At 57.1% G+C, this 13,259-nt stretch overlaps 7 protein-coding genes across 7 annotated transcripts; 4 read left to right on the forward strand and 3 right to left on the reverse strand.

The window, feature by feature from the left end:
* The first annotated feature begins 578 nt into the window (after positions 1-578).
* On the forward strand, positions 579-1,830 carry KVR01_004026 (uncharacterized protein). The gene is made up of 3 exons (XM_044783293.1): positions 579-873; positions 1,140-1,277; positions 1,336-1,830. Exons 1-3 carry the CDS (start codon positions 864-866, stop codon positions 1,497-1,499), a joined length of 312 nt encoding a protein of 103 aa, XP_044646190.1. The 5' UTR covers positions 579-863; the 3' UTR covers positions 1,500-1,830.
* KVR01_004721 (TRAPP subunit TRS20) lies at positions 1,815-2,872 on the reverse strand. Its single transcript, XM_044787560.1, has 2 exons — positions 2,526-2,872; positions 1,815-2,407 (listed from the first exon to the last, which is right to left on the reverse strand). The coding sequence occupies exons 1-2, from the start codon at positions 2,708-2,710 to the stop codon at positions 2,101-2,103; spliced, it is 492 nt and encodes a 163-aa protein (XP_044646885.1). The 5' UTR covers positions 2,711-2,872; the 3' UTR covers positions 1,815-2,100.
* Positions 2,873-3,097: 225 nt separating this feature from the next.
* KVR01_004071 (mitochondrial 54S ribosomal protein YmL31) lies at positions 3,098-3,535 on the forward strand (the record flags this gene model as incomplete). Its single annotated transcript, XM_044788051.1, has 2 exons — positions 3,098-3,377; positions 3,483-3,535. 2 exons carry the CDS (start codon positions 3,098-3,100, stop codon positions 3,533-3,535), a joined length of 333 nt encoding a protein of 110 aa, XP_044646235.1.
* Positions 3,536-4,199: 664 nt separating this feature from the next.
* KVR01_004420 (nuclear cap-binding protein subunit CBC2) lies at positions 4,200-4,882 on the reverse strand (the record flags this gene model as incomplete). The annotated part of the gene is made up of 3 exons (XM_044786527.1): positions 4,200-4,310; positions 4,372-4,743; positions 4,871-4,882. 3 exons carry the CDS (start codon positions 4,880-4,882, stop codon positions 4,200-4,202), a joined length of 495 nt encoding a protein of 164 aa, XP_044646584.1.
* A 434-nt stretch (positions 4,883-5,316) lies between these two features.
* KVR01_004488 (uncharacterized protein) lies at positions 5,317-8,113 on the forward strand (the record flags this gene model as incomplete). The annotated part of the gene is made up of 2 exons (XM_044788845.1): positions 5,317-5,676; positions 5,765-8,113. The coding sequence occupies 2 exons, from the start codon at positions 5,317-5,319 to the stop codon at positions 8,111-8,113; spliced, it is 2,709 nt and encodes a 902-aa protein (XP_044646652.1).
* A 1,253-nt stretch (positions 8,114-9,366) lies between these two features.
* KVR01_004640 (uncharacterized protein) lies at positions 9,367-11,191 on the forward strand (the record flags this gene model as incomplete). Its single annotated transcript, XM_044785403.1, has 2 exons — positions 9,367-9,508; positions 9,624-11,191. 2 exons carry the CDS (start codon positions 9,367-9,369, stop codon positions 11,189-11,191), a joined length of 1,710 nt encoding a protein of 569 aa, XP_044646804.1.
* Positions 11,192-11,830: 639 nt separating this feature from the next.
* On the reverse strand, positions 11,831-12,787 carry KVR01_004450 (uncharacterized protein; the record flags this gene model as incomplete). Its single annotated transcript, XM_044783572.1, has 2 exons — positions 11,831-12,153; positions 12,217-12,787. The coding sequence occupies 2 exons, from the start codon at positions 12,785-12,787 to the stop codon at positions 11,831-11,833; spliced, it is 894 nt and encodes a 297-aa protein (XP_044646614.1).
* Between the last annotated feature and the right edge of the window lie 472 nt (positions 12,788-13,259).

Consider the following 13,259-nt stretch of genomic DNA (forward strand, 5'->3'; position numbering starts at 1 on the left):
CAAGGCTTGTTGCATCTGTGTTTGCGCAGGAAACGGCAGAACTCGGGCGCGTCTGGAGTACTGTGTGGTGGTTGGACGTTGTCTCAGGGTTCGGGGAGAACATGCTGCCAGGGCCATGCAGGGATGGTGGATTGTGTTGCATGCTGATCTTCGCCAACCCGGTTTTTCTGACGGCAAGATAGCAGCCGCATTAAATTCACGATGCCTCGTTCGAGTGGTGTTGCGGGGAACACATGACCATGTGGAGAGCCACATACTCGGATCTGAGTGCTGCAGAATGGTCCGGTCTGTAGCGTTGTATATAGAGAACGTGCGGATGAGGTTGAGAGAGGAGCTTGGGTCTTATGTCTGAAGAGTGGGCGGTCCTGAATGCAGGTAATGACTTCCTCGAGGCCCCCGAAATCAACGATTCGGCGGAGCGTCACCTTAACGGAAAGCGGACGCTAGTGTGGATCCCTGCAAGCCGAGACGCCAGGAGTCGGTGTGCACGGGCCCCCGCGACGGCCAAACAGCAGAGAAAGGGCCGTTTTGCACGCTTCAGGCCGCATGGATTTAAGGTCGCTTTTGCAGCTGCAAATTCGATTTTAAAAGCGCTGGAAAGAGCAAACCCCAAAACTGACTAGCGCCTTCCGCCTGCCAGAAACCACAACTTGAATCACACTCCCAAGTCAGTCGACCGCCCACTCTTCCTTATTAACCGACTCCCCCCCGTATCTCGCGTTTCCTCCCTTTCTTATCTCCTCTCTTTCACTCCCCCATCACTCAACATCCACAAACCCCCATCAACAATCCATCGATTTGTCCACCGCGACATCATTTTCATCAACTAAACATCACACTTTTCTTCATCAACTTCATCCAAGATGACTGGACGTAAGTAATTCTCCATTTTGTCTCATCGCTGTCGTCAAAAACGCGTCGGCTTTGACGCTGTCGCATCTGCTGCATCCGTCATCACCTCCTCTAGGGGCGTGTTGGTGTTGAGTGGTGGCAGTAGTGGGGCAAGACACCACTTCACCCCGACGCGTCTTGCATCACCACAACCACATGCAACCGCGTCAAGCCTCACCAACCGTTGCATAATTGCACAACCAACCTATCTCTCATTGTTGCTCGTTGCTAACACGCATCTTCTATAGGTGGCAAGGGAGGCAAGGGTCTCGGAAAGGGCGGCGCCAAGCGTCACCGCAAGATTCTTCGTGACAACATCCAGGGTATTACCAAGCCCGCTATCCGCCGACTGGCCCGTCGTGGTGGTGTCAAGCGTATTTCTGCCAGTAAGTTCTACTCATGTCGCCATGCCCACAATGGAGCGCATGCTAACCTCCCCAACAGTGATCTACGAGGAGACCCGCTCTGTCCTCAAGTCCTTCCTTGAGGGTGTCATCCGTGACGCTGTCACCTACACTGAGCACGCCAAGCGCAAGACCGTCACCTCCCTCGACGTCGTCTACGCCCTCAAGCGCCAGGGCCGTACCCTATACGGTTTCGGTGGTTAAGCGGCTTCCTTCTCTTTCTCTCGACACCGGTCGGGCGGGGAAGCGCGTGCGGTGGACTGCAATGCATTCTGTTGTTTTTGCTCCTGTACTCTTCCGGTACCTACGCGATACAGCATGGGCAAGGCAACTAGAGGGTCGGGGACCGCTGGGGTTTTAGTGGACTTGTTTGATGATCATACAGCAGCAAACCTGGGCGGAGGCTTCTGCGACAATTCTTGATTTTGGGCGTTGGGGTACTACGGATCAACCGGAATGACAGGGCGTCGGATATTGGCGACGACCGCCCTTTGGTCGAAAGACAAGTGCGCCAGCAAATACACTTGATGAACATATCGAAATGCTTGTTTCTTGTTGTGATTATGTGATGCGTGACTCGATGACTGCGGGCTCAACGGCCAACTACATCAGGCAGACAGGTGTTCCTTCATCCACCGCGTCCACAACGTAAATGGGTGTGTCTGCTGGCGGGCTGCTCACAGGCCTTCCGACCTCGTCCTCGCTCTATCAATGTTCGTGACCTTTCCCAGTACCCTGCGCCTTGTATGAAGTCCTGCCCACCTCGCAAACGCCAGCTGGCACTTATCTGACCAAGCCCAAGCCACTACAAGTACTTCCTCCCTGCGGCAAAGACCCGCTGCCTAAAGATGGGACTCTTGACTTCCATGTTGACCTTGTAGAAGGGGTTCATGACGGCCTTGACCCAGTTCTCGTAGACCTCGAAGAAGAAGCTCTTGATGGCCTCCTCGGTGGCGGCGCTGGTGGGGTTCGCGGCGATGGAGGTGGACGAGCGCGAGCCGGACGAGGAGGAGCCGCCGAAGGGCTGGTGCAGCAGCAGGAACTTGACGTTGGCGCCGGTCACGAAGCACGAGATGTAGTTGTTGAAGAACTTGTCGATCACCTTGAGGTATCTGCCCGGGTCAGTGGTCAGCGGTTTGCTCGCTCAGCATGTGTATGTTCCAGGAGGGAACAACGGGGCTGGTAGGCGCCGGTGTCGTAGGCGGGAGGGGATAGTCCATCTCTACGTACAGTTGCCCATTGTTCCACTGCACCTCCTCGACGACGTCCAGCGCGCTGTGCAGGATGAACTGGTTCAGGTGGCGGGCCTGGTCCGAGAAGCGCGACTGCCCATCGCCGCCTTGCTTGGACGTGCCGAACTCGTGCTCGAAGAGCGGGTTGTCTTGGGTGCCGATGATGGCAAAGTAGTAGGACATGGCTCCCGTTATCGATCGATCATCTGGCAGGCCTCTGGCTGTCTCCTCTTCTTCTTGTCTTCCTGCTCGTGTTTCTGTGGAAACACAAGGCCTTGGCCGGGACGGGCTGAGGCTTCGGTCGGAATGGGAGTGCTGCTCCCAGCTCCCGGCGGCGTGAGGTGGGCCGGCCGCAGGGAGCCCCCCACAGTCACGGTACCTACCGATTATTATGGCCCCCACCCAAACTACGTTGCGGCACAGGGTGCTTGCTAGCTCCATCCATCCTGCCTGCCAGAGCCAGCCGGGCGCGCGATCAACCATCAAAATTCCCCACGCCGACAACGTCGTCTTCGTGTGTCTACCACAACACGCCCCATCCAACACCCACACCCCCTCGAATCGCACACCATGTTCGGGGCCTTCAGATTCACAAACCCATTAAGCAGCGGCCTGCTGTGGAAGACGCCCTGGCGGCTGTCCAAGTTCCAGAAGCGGCGGCAGCGGCTCCGCCTCCGGGCGGTCGACTCGGTCGTGGCGACGCTCGACAGCGCGCTGGCCAAGAAGGGCGAGACGACAAAGTCCGTGGAGCGGTGGAAGGCTGAGATGCCCAAGGAGGAGGAGATGCGCGCCAAGGACAAGTACACCATCTTCGACCGCAAGGAGAAGAGGTACCGCAAGGGAATCCACAGTATGTCGAGGCAGGCCCCGAGGGGAGGACTGTTTGGGGTTTGGAATGCAGTATCGTCTACTGCGGGGGTTTTTCTCCTTTGGCTGACTCGAATGTGCTTTGCAGAATTGCCGAAGTGGACGAGAGTATCACAACGAGTCAACCCTCCTGGATACTAGGCGATGGTACTCGAAGAAATGGTCACTTGAGGACGCTGAGGTTCGATATGCTAGACACCACACCGCTGCATCCTATGCGGAATACGAAGGCGCCCCAGATCGAATATGGTCACGAAGCATACGATGGAGGATTGGGGATAATACGCTACTCAATTCGCCGGAACGGACAGGAGGGTATTGCCCTGGCACACTCCCAGAAAGCGCAGTGTTTTTCCATACAAGAAAGCCGGGATGGATGCTACAGAAGTCGCCTAGTCTGCAAATACTTCGCAAAGCCATGGCATAGAGTTGTAAGATTATGATCGTGGTTGGACGGGATTAGTATTGTGTAGATAAGTCTAGTAAAAGTGCAGATCCCAGGTTCACGATGAATGGTACTGCTCTCCGTCCAATAAAGCGCTTTGCGCCTGGCCATCCTCATTTTCAATGCGAACCGTGATATCAGCCAGTTCGATGTTAGGGTCCAGCCTGTGATTTCCATCTTTCAGGATAAGCTGATTGAACCTTTCGTTCCGTTTGGGGACCTGCGGTGCGCCACGGCAGGCTTGCTATGTTTCTTGATGGCCAGTGACAGATCTTCAACTAGTGTTGCTCCCTCGGCATCACCGGGGAATTCGTTTGTCATTGGAGTTCGGCTCGATCGATCATTCGGTCATCCTGTCCACTATCCAAGGCGGTTGTAATCGTCGTTTTCCAGGCTGCGTTCTCGTCCTTGCAGGGCTCTGCCCAGACCGCCTCTGCCCTCGTCGAACTCTTCTCTATACTCGTCTCTCACCTGTGAAGATATGATTAGCGAACAAGATCAGCGATAGGGGCTCTGCTGCAGAAACACGTACCTGTCCGCCAGATTTGCCGCGGCCGTACTGCCTGCCCTCCTCGAATCCCGGGTCCAGGTCCGTGCGGATGATGCGCTCGTCCAGCTTTGTGCCGCCAATGTACTTCATGCAGTCCAGTGCGTCCTGGTGGGTGTAGTACTCGACGAAGCAGAAGCCGCAGGGTGTCTTGTTGAACCGGTCCAGCCCCATGACCAGACGCTTGATCTCGCCGCACTTGGAGAACAGCTCATAGACCTGCTCCTCGGTGGTATAGAAAGAGAGGTTTCCAACGTAGAGAGTGGTCGCATTCGCGAGGGGGTCCTCGGGGGGTTGCTCGGGCTCGTCGCCGTTGCGGTCGTCGCCGCGGTCATTGCGACGGCCACGCTTGTTGGACTGTGGCCCACGGTAACTGTTAGCTTGTGATTCATGCTTACGGCTCGGTGTGCTGGGCTGCGGGGGGACTTGCGCGACTGTTGTAGTAGGCACTTGGCCTGTCAAGCCGATCAACTGTGTTCCGGACGTGCGGTCTCATCTTGTCGTAAAGATGGTGGATGGCGATTGTCTGATTTTAGCAGAACAGATTGCTGTGGCTCTTCTGGTGTAAGTTGAAAGTTAGCTGCAGCTGCATATGGCAGGTGTGGGTCCCAATCGTATGCTCTGCTCTACGCCTGGGTCGCCTGGGCCTGGGTCACCCAAGGCGCGGGTAGGAAGCTCAAAGTACGCGCTAAAAATGTCAAGTGAAGCTCACCCCTGCCCGCCTTTCCTCCTGCACGTTTGTTGTGTTGGGTTAGGCTCTGGTTCTTTCACCTCCTTCACCCTGGCAGGCGTCTTGTTTCTTCCTTGTCCAAAATTGACCCAGCATTGCAATCCTTTCGACGACCTACCACATGAACCAGAACATCGCAGCCAGCAACCCATTTTGCTAGCATTGCTACCCCCCAGGAGCAGTGACCTGGGTCGCAAAACATGTCAAACATCAAGGTCAAATCCTACACCCCGAGCTGGCTGAGCAAGCCAGCTCCAGGGCACAAGCTGTTCAAGGCCACGTCCGAGGACCTCAACGCTTCCGTTTTCTCCCCTTACTCGACCGACAAGAAGTCGAGACCTGGTCCGCGCCGGACCATCGCGCGCCGCGGAACCGAAGTCTTTGTGGCAGTCAACCGGGAGATACGATGGGGCGACCTGGTGTATCTGAAGGAGACCTGGGCGGAGAAGGGCGCCAGTACTCGCATCAAGAGAGAGGATTCAAACGGCTCTTTCTCAATCTACGACGAGACGAGAGACACCATCGAGGGCTCCGAAGGCGGACCTGCTGAGGGATACAGGGTAAGTCGTTGCGAATGAGCATGCCTGATGTGGCCTGCGATTGCCTGATGTGGCCTGCGATTGGGCCTGGCACTGATAGCATTCGCAGATCATCAAGACTCCTGTGGCCGATGAGATCAGGCAAATCGTTGTCTCGCCGAACTCCAACTACCTGGCAATTCTGACAGCCCATACTGTACATATCTGCGTCCTCCCCGATTCTTCGCATCTCACCGCGCCCGACAGCAACCCTCTCAAACCCAAGTTCTTCACGCTGGGGCCAACCACCCATGTCACATCAAAATCCGCGGTCATGTCCGCCATCTGGCATCCTCTTGGTGTCAAGGGCAGTTCACTGGTCACCGTCACGGAGGACGCTGTTGCACGGGTCTGGGAGATCTCTACCGCCGATCGATGGTCGTTTGACGCCCCAACGCTTTCTGTTGATCTGAAGAAATTGGCCAATGGAGTCACTCTGGATCAGGACTTCACAGCGTCCACAACTGCGACGAATACGTCCTTTTCGCCAGACGTGTTCGACATGGAGGTGGCGGCTGCGGCTTTCGCTGCCAGGGGCTCTGGGCTTTGGTCTTCAATGACCCTGTACATTGCCATGAGGGGAGGCGATGTCTACGCGTTGTGCCCCCTTCTGCCAGAGCTCTGGGCACCTCCTCCCACCCTCGTTCCTTCTCTCTCGGTCTCTATCGTGGCCAAGCTAGCAGCCATCCAGGACGATCCCGATGTCTCTGCACAAGACAAGCTACTCGCGCAACAGCAACTCGAGTGGATGTCTGATCTGGACAACCAGGAGCCCAAAATCATTCAAGATTCACTTGGAGAGCCACCCATTGAGGTGTACCGCCGCCCAACACATCCCGGACTGATACCCAAGCTCCAAGGACCTTTCTATTTCGACATGGACCCAGACGAGGACGAGCAGGATGACCTTGACACGGAACTGGCGGATATCCGCGTCATTGGGCAGAAAATGGAGACTGACGATCTCATGCTCGGAGAGGACGAGGTCTTGGAACTCGACGAGAATGAACAGGAGGGTCTCTCGTTGACTGTGATCTGCCTTCTGTCTACGAGTGGACAAGTCAGGATCTGTCTGGATTTGGATGGCGTCGAGGCGAAGTGGCTTCCGCCCCGGGTCAAATCGAAAGCCAGCATGATCACTGACGACGAGGACTTACCCTCACTGCTAACCTACGAGACGCTAGATGTTCTTGCGTTATCTGAGGTGACGCCTGAGTGCTGGCCTGTCTTCAGTGAGGATGCGACTTCTCGATACTCCTTTTTCATAACGCACAACTCGGGCATCACCAACGTGTCTTTGTCTCCGTGGGTGTTCCGGCTCGAAAGCGAGTTGAACGCGGAGTCAGAGGCTGGGTCGGATTTCAGAATCGGCTTGATCGCAAGCGGACAGTCGGCCTCCGCGAGAGTCTACGTCGAGCGGCCACCAGGAAACTCCCTGGCGGCTTGTGTCGCCATCAGTGATCCCGACCTCGGCTATTTCATTCTTTCAGCCACGCTATCCGACCCAGTAGCCCTACAGCTCGAATCCCCTGAGGATGAGCTTCCACCCATCAAATCGTCATCTTCTCCCACCCCGTTCTACGAACCCACGCCAGAGCAGAAAGCCCCAATGGAGCTGTTTACGCCACGGCCTGCATACCAGCCTTCTGCAGTCTTCGATCAACCATCAAACTTGCACAAGATGCAGCAATTGCTCATGACAAGCAGGCATGTGGCCCTGATGCAGCAGCAAATCCGTCTGTCGCCAGCCACGCTCAAGGTATTCTCCAACGCGCATCAGATCATCAGCACAGAGTCGGGGCGTCTTAACGAGGCAGTGTCGGAGCTATTCCGAAGATGCGATGCCTTGCGTGCGGAGCTGAAGGACCAGATCGATAAGGCCAACGAGCTGAAGAGCAGGATCGACAGAGTCACGGGCGGGGATGATGGAACGGAGTCGGACGACACACGCCTCACCCGAGCTGTGTTTGCACGACGCAAGAAGCAGGAGGAGTTGATGCAGAGGTTTGAGAACCTGCGGAAGAAGGTTCAGCAGAAGACGAGTCGCGAGCTCAGCGACAAGGAAAAGGCATGGGTTGAGGAGGTCAAGACAGTCGAGCAGAGCCTGTCAGAGCCCGGCGAGAGCGACAAGGGGGCGATAGCGATAGCTGGCGCGCCCAAGTCACAGCGACCAGTAGAGCGTATCCGGGAGATCAGGAGCCTCAAGGACGAGCTGGCAGGTCAGGTGGCAGGCTTGGAGGGCAAGGATAAGGCGGGTGAAGGGAACTCGGAGGGTAGCCCTGCGTCTTCTGTAGCGAGCCTCAGGATACCATCCGAGCTGAGGAAGGCGAAGGTATCCCAGGTCAGGAGCCTTTTGGACAGGGAGACGGCGCTTGTGGATGCTCTGCAAGATAGGCTGGAGAGGTTGTCGGTTGGTTAAGGTCCTCTCTCCGGGTGTGATAGGGCTGCACGGTGCGGTTGCAGCAAGGATCAGCAACCGGGCCGGGCAGGAGAAAAAGCAAAATCGAGAACAAAATCAGCCAATACGAACGACACAGCAGTGCTTGTCGATCAGCGGGATTGTTTGCCACCCTGCCCCCGTTGATGCTCGGCAAGTGTTGCAGCCTCGCGAATGAGTAAGGCGGATGGACTGGCCGATGCTGCCTTGTCTTTGCCTGCAATACCGGGCACTGCCTTGCTCGTGTACCAATTGACCACTTAGCATCGGTCGCCGAAAGCCAGCAAGCACCTTGCTACACATCCGCACAACGGGGATCTAATGCATGCAGCGGGAAACATCTCAGCAGGCAGTCCAATCAGATCATCACGTCCTTTCGCAACATTCAACGGCTGAGGACAACATCTCCAGTGGGTCCGGGATTCCGCTGAATGGGTAGCAGCCGCGTGGTAGTCCTCGCCTGGGCAACACGGGGCACCAGTATGCACATGTGTCTCTGCCACACGGGGGACGCGAGCAGGCTTGGGAGGCTACACATATGCGACTGCAGCACAACTCTTCCACCACTCAGGCATCGGTGAGACTGGTGCAATGAGACACTCGACTGGGCCGGGGCTGCGATAGTGCAGATCGGGGTCGTCCAGAATGCACCTTTCCCCTTGTTTCCGCGTCACCGCTTGGACAGCTCGGTGGCTTAGCGGAGCACGACTGCGGCCAGACGAGGCAGAGGCAGCCAGGCGAGCCGGGGCCGACTCTGGTCCTGTACCACAAACGGCTGTGATGTCCCAGGCTGGCCAGGCTGGAGTTGAGTTGCATCAGGGGTTGCTGCAGGGCGCGGCCAAGCCTCATCGGGGCTCCCTCCGTCTCGCGTGCTTCTACAGCGGGAAGCAAACCTCTTCTGCCTCCTTGCGGCCAAGCACGCGCGGCAGTCTGGGAGCTTATGAGCGCTCTGTCATGCCCATGTCCCTAGCCGTTCGAGACGCCACGTTGGTGGCCTTTTGCTCTTCCAACCTTTCTGGTTGGCACGCGTTTTGAGCCTATCAGCAAAACGAGGCGGAGGGAGGCACCGGGACTTGTTTTGCATGTACGACTGTCGTAACACCACACTCATTCAGCTTGGACCTGGTATATAAGGAGGCAATGTGCTCATTCTTCAACTCCTGCCTTGCGGGAGCCTCGGTCGATCCCACCGTTTCCCTCTCATCAAGCGCAATTTCCTGTGCTTCCTTTGCCCCATGACCCTCCGTCCTCCCAGGTGCATCCTTTGTTCTCACCATTCGACAGTTTCGACGCAGCCTACGGCACCCCGTGAGGCTCTAATGGCTGCCAGTGCAACCTGGGGACAGACGATGGGCGAGCATCGCGCACAGATAGTTGGTAAGTGCCTATTATACATGTCCACAAGTTGCTCTGCTGCAGACGACACATCTTCGCCTTTGAGCCCCGTCTTGGTGGCACTTTTCAGGTCAATTACTCATGTCTGCTCTCGTAGAAAACTGCTCTTTCTTCTCTTCTCGCGATGCCCAGATAGTCATTATCCTGACCCGGGAGCCCCTGGGCAACTTCAAGGCAATAGCCCTACGCTCTGAGAAGGACGGCGAGAGGGAAGCCCTGCTGTCGTCCGAGAGCGCCGAGACGGTTCAGAAGGCCTACGAGCTCCTCTTGGTGAAGTCTGCGGACGCGGTACAGAACTACATCACCACCAATGGCTTTGCTTCCCTCCCGTGCCCCAAAAAGATTGGCGAGGTCCTTGACGATGACGACGACGCGGTCTCTTCTGTCTCGTCGGCGTCCGAAATCATGGACGGCGACCCGGATAAGGATCTGGGGGACTCTGCCTTGTCTTTTGATGCCGAGTCTGCCTATGAGAGCATGACAGAAGATGAGGCTTGCGATGGCTATGGCAGGGCGAGAGGCACCCACACCTCGAGCAACACCCGCATTCACCGGTCCCCCGAATGGGTGAGATACCCTTCTCGCTCACCGAGACGGGATGACCCGGACGTCTCACGCCATGAATATCCACACAACCTCCCCGTTCAAAACTTCCCCATCCATCGTCGCCGCTCCAGCCCCTCTCAGGCCCCTACCTACAAGACCCTTGGTCCTGCCCGCCATGTCACCTCTGGGCCCCCGATGCCTCCGGCTGGCGTGGCCGCAGTGCAACCGGGGACGTGGAAGGTTGGGCCTGGGCCTGCCGTGCCCATGCGCCCGCCTGGCAGTTACGCGAACCTGGGACATCAGGTGTACTCGGATGTCACCATGGGTGGCATGAGAGCACATCCATCACAGATGCTCACCGTCCACGGCCCGCCTCTGCCTCCGACCGGAAGACTGGTGCCACCTCCGCCACCCGGCACTCTGCCACAGCCAGGCCAGATGAAGCATTTCATCAGCAGTGTCAACCTCAACGGTAACAGTCATACCGGGTCGACCTCGGCGTCATCCCCTCCTGGGATCATGGGCCACCACGTCCACCACCCAGCCACCACGCAGGCGCCACCGCCGTCGGCCTCGTCCCACTCGACCACGGCATCATCCACGCCCACGACAGGCCCCATCAAAGCCCCTCCACCCCCCGCGCCGACCCAGCCGCCCCCGCCTGCAGCGCCGGCCCCCATAGACTGCCGGCTGTGCATCAAGTCGCGCATGCCCGGGACCGGCGACGTCAGCGAGCAGCGCATGGTGGTGCGCACGCTGCCGACGCGGCCCCACGTGCGGGCCGCGGCGCTGCGCTACGTCGAGTACAACCCGTCGCTCTTCAGGCACCTCGCGGGCGCCTCCTCCTCCTCCTCCCCCTCCTCCGGCCCGCTGTCGTTCAAGGGCGGCGAGGTGGCCACCCCGGCCCCCGCGGGCGCGGACAAGCACCTGCGGGCCAACGTCACGCGCGTCATCTTTGGCGGCAGCGAGAGCTATGACCTCACCACCTACGGCGAGGACGACCTCAGCCGGCTGTGCGCCAGCGTCGTGGGCGGCAGGGGCGGCGCGGGCGAGCTGCCGCTGTTCGAGGTTGTGGTTACTAATATCGGGCCGGCTGGGTCTTTCTTTACGCTTTCCTGAGCACGTATTTACCCAGGTGCCTACTGTATTGGCACCGTGACAGGGAGTGAGCCGTATTCTTCACAGTGTGCTGATTGATCTTGCGTCGGTTTGTTCTCATTGGTGCGCAGAGAAAAGTAAGAGTTTGATATCCTCTGCTGTTCCCTTGGAGGACTACTCTCTTCCTCAAACTGTCGGGTACCCTGTCTCTAGACGACATTGATAATGTAAGGGGCTCTTGCCAGGTCAGATTGATACACGAGGACTCGGAGTTTCTTGAAAGATCCGTAGATCGCACTTCCTTCCCTTCTCTCCGAATTCTAGTCAGCATATGTGTGGGCATGATTCGCAATTTTGAAATAATCTAATTCAAGCGCTTCATCCTGACTCCTGGTCCATGATGTTTTATGAAGGCTGACTTGAGGGCTTCCAGTTTCAAAGATCGCTCTAGACTTTTAAGGACGAGCTGCTGGTCTTGATTAGTCGAGGCTAAAAAATGTGAAACCTCGCATGCAAAAATACTGCAGAAAGCACCTTCAAGGTAGCTGACATGTCGCTTCGTAAAGCCCGCGTCTTACGTGCTGGCTGCGGCTGCTGGCGGGGTGATCACCCGGCAGTTTCCATTTCACTCCTCCCCCCGGTCCATCCGTCAGGCTTTTGCTACAGCTTTGTCGGATTTCCAAAGCCTCCGTAGCCTTCGTGACCTCCATTGCCTCCGTATTCGAGCATTGGCAGCTGCTGGGTAGAATTTAGGCCAGGCATGTCTAGGGTGGACAGAGGCGGAACGGCCCCGTGCTGTGGTGTCGCAGCCGTGGATGCAAAACCTCCAGCCCACATGGCCACCGGGTCGCGCGCGTTGGGCGTGTTGATTGAGTCAATGATGCCCATGGGAGGACGTCCAATAGGCATGAGTCGGGGGCCGCTGGAGGAGTGTGTAGCACGGAAAGGGTCTCTGTTCATAAGGCGAAGCTCCGTTTTGGGCTCTAAAGGAGGGTCAGTTTGTTTCATTGAATTGCATATCACAAGCAGGACGAGCGAGTACTGACCATCCTCCCAGAAACTGGCGCCGATGCCCCAGCCGTTCAGAAGTCGTCGCGCCCTAGGCTCACGCAGGAGCATCCTGCGCCTGTCTCTCTCCTCGCGTGGCCGGGGACTGAGCCGACCTCCGTCCTTCCTGACCATGTAGCGCTCCAGTCTCTTCTTGGTCTCGAAGTGCATTTTCATCTTCCTGCCGTTCACCCACTCCATCTTGCTGCCGTCAAAGTCCAGGTTGCGCATGAAGGCGTTCACCTTGGCGCGAGTGACCGGGGTTCCGCTATAGTCGCGCGAGCATAGGTCCACGGCGTGCGACTTCTTGGAGAGGATGCGCTTCAGCATGGCCTGGACCTCGCCGAGGGGCACGTCGCGGCTGTAGTCGGCATTGCGGCCAGCGGAGCCTGGGTTGAGGGCCTGGTTGAGCTTGTCGGTGAGGTGCATTGGGTCCTTGGAAACTTTGTGCTCGCCCTTGATGATGAGGCACACCAGGGTGCGGACTTCGAAGTGGTTCCATTTCCACGGGCCGTGGGCCTCGTCAGACTCGGCCGAGTCGTAGGATGGGGAATACTCGGGAGACGACATGTTTGGCGATCAGGTTTGCGACTGTAGCGATGAATTGTTGGTTGGGTTGCGAAAGCCTCGTGTCCAATATCAAGGAACCTTGGAAGTTGGTCTTACGGGGAAAATAGACGCTTGGATGGGCAAAGCAGCTACCTGGGTAGGAAGGCAGGAGGGGAGGGTGGAAGGAGGGATTGAGGGAAAGAGGTCAAAATCGAAGAAGGTGCAAACAACCTGGACGGCAGATGGAAGCTCTGAAATGATGGATCACCACTTCTAGAGGAACTTCCCTTGGGCTCCGTCACAGGAAGGCAGGGAATGGGAAAGGAAAGCTACGATCACTCGAAAAGCTTCGGAAATTTCAGACTCATAGTCTGTGGTTTTTCTTTCATCCAATGGAACAACAAGTCTCTTGCAATTGTCGCAAAACACAATGAGCTGCTCTCCAACATAAGTAATGACCCAGTACTTAGAACCTGTACTTTAGCTCTGGTAT

Source organism: Diaporthe batatas (genome assembly GCF_019321695.1).
Source record: "Diaporthe batatas strain CRI 302-4 chromosome Unknown Contig00004, whole genome shotgun sequence".
Taxonomy (NCBI): Eukaryota; Fungi; Ascomycota; class Sordariomycetes; order Diaporthales; family Diaporthaceae; genus Diaporthe; species Diaporthe batatas.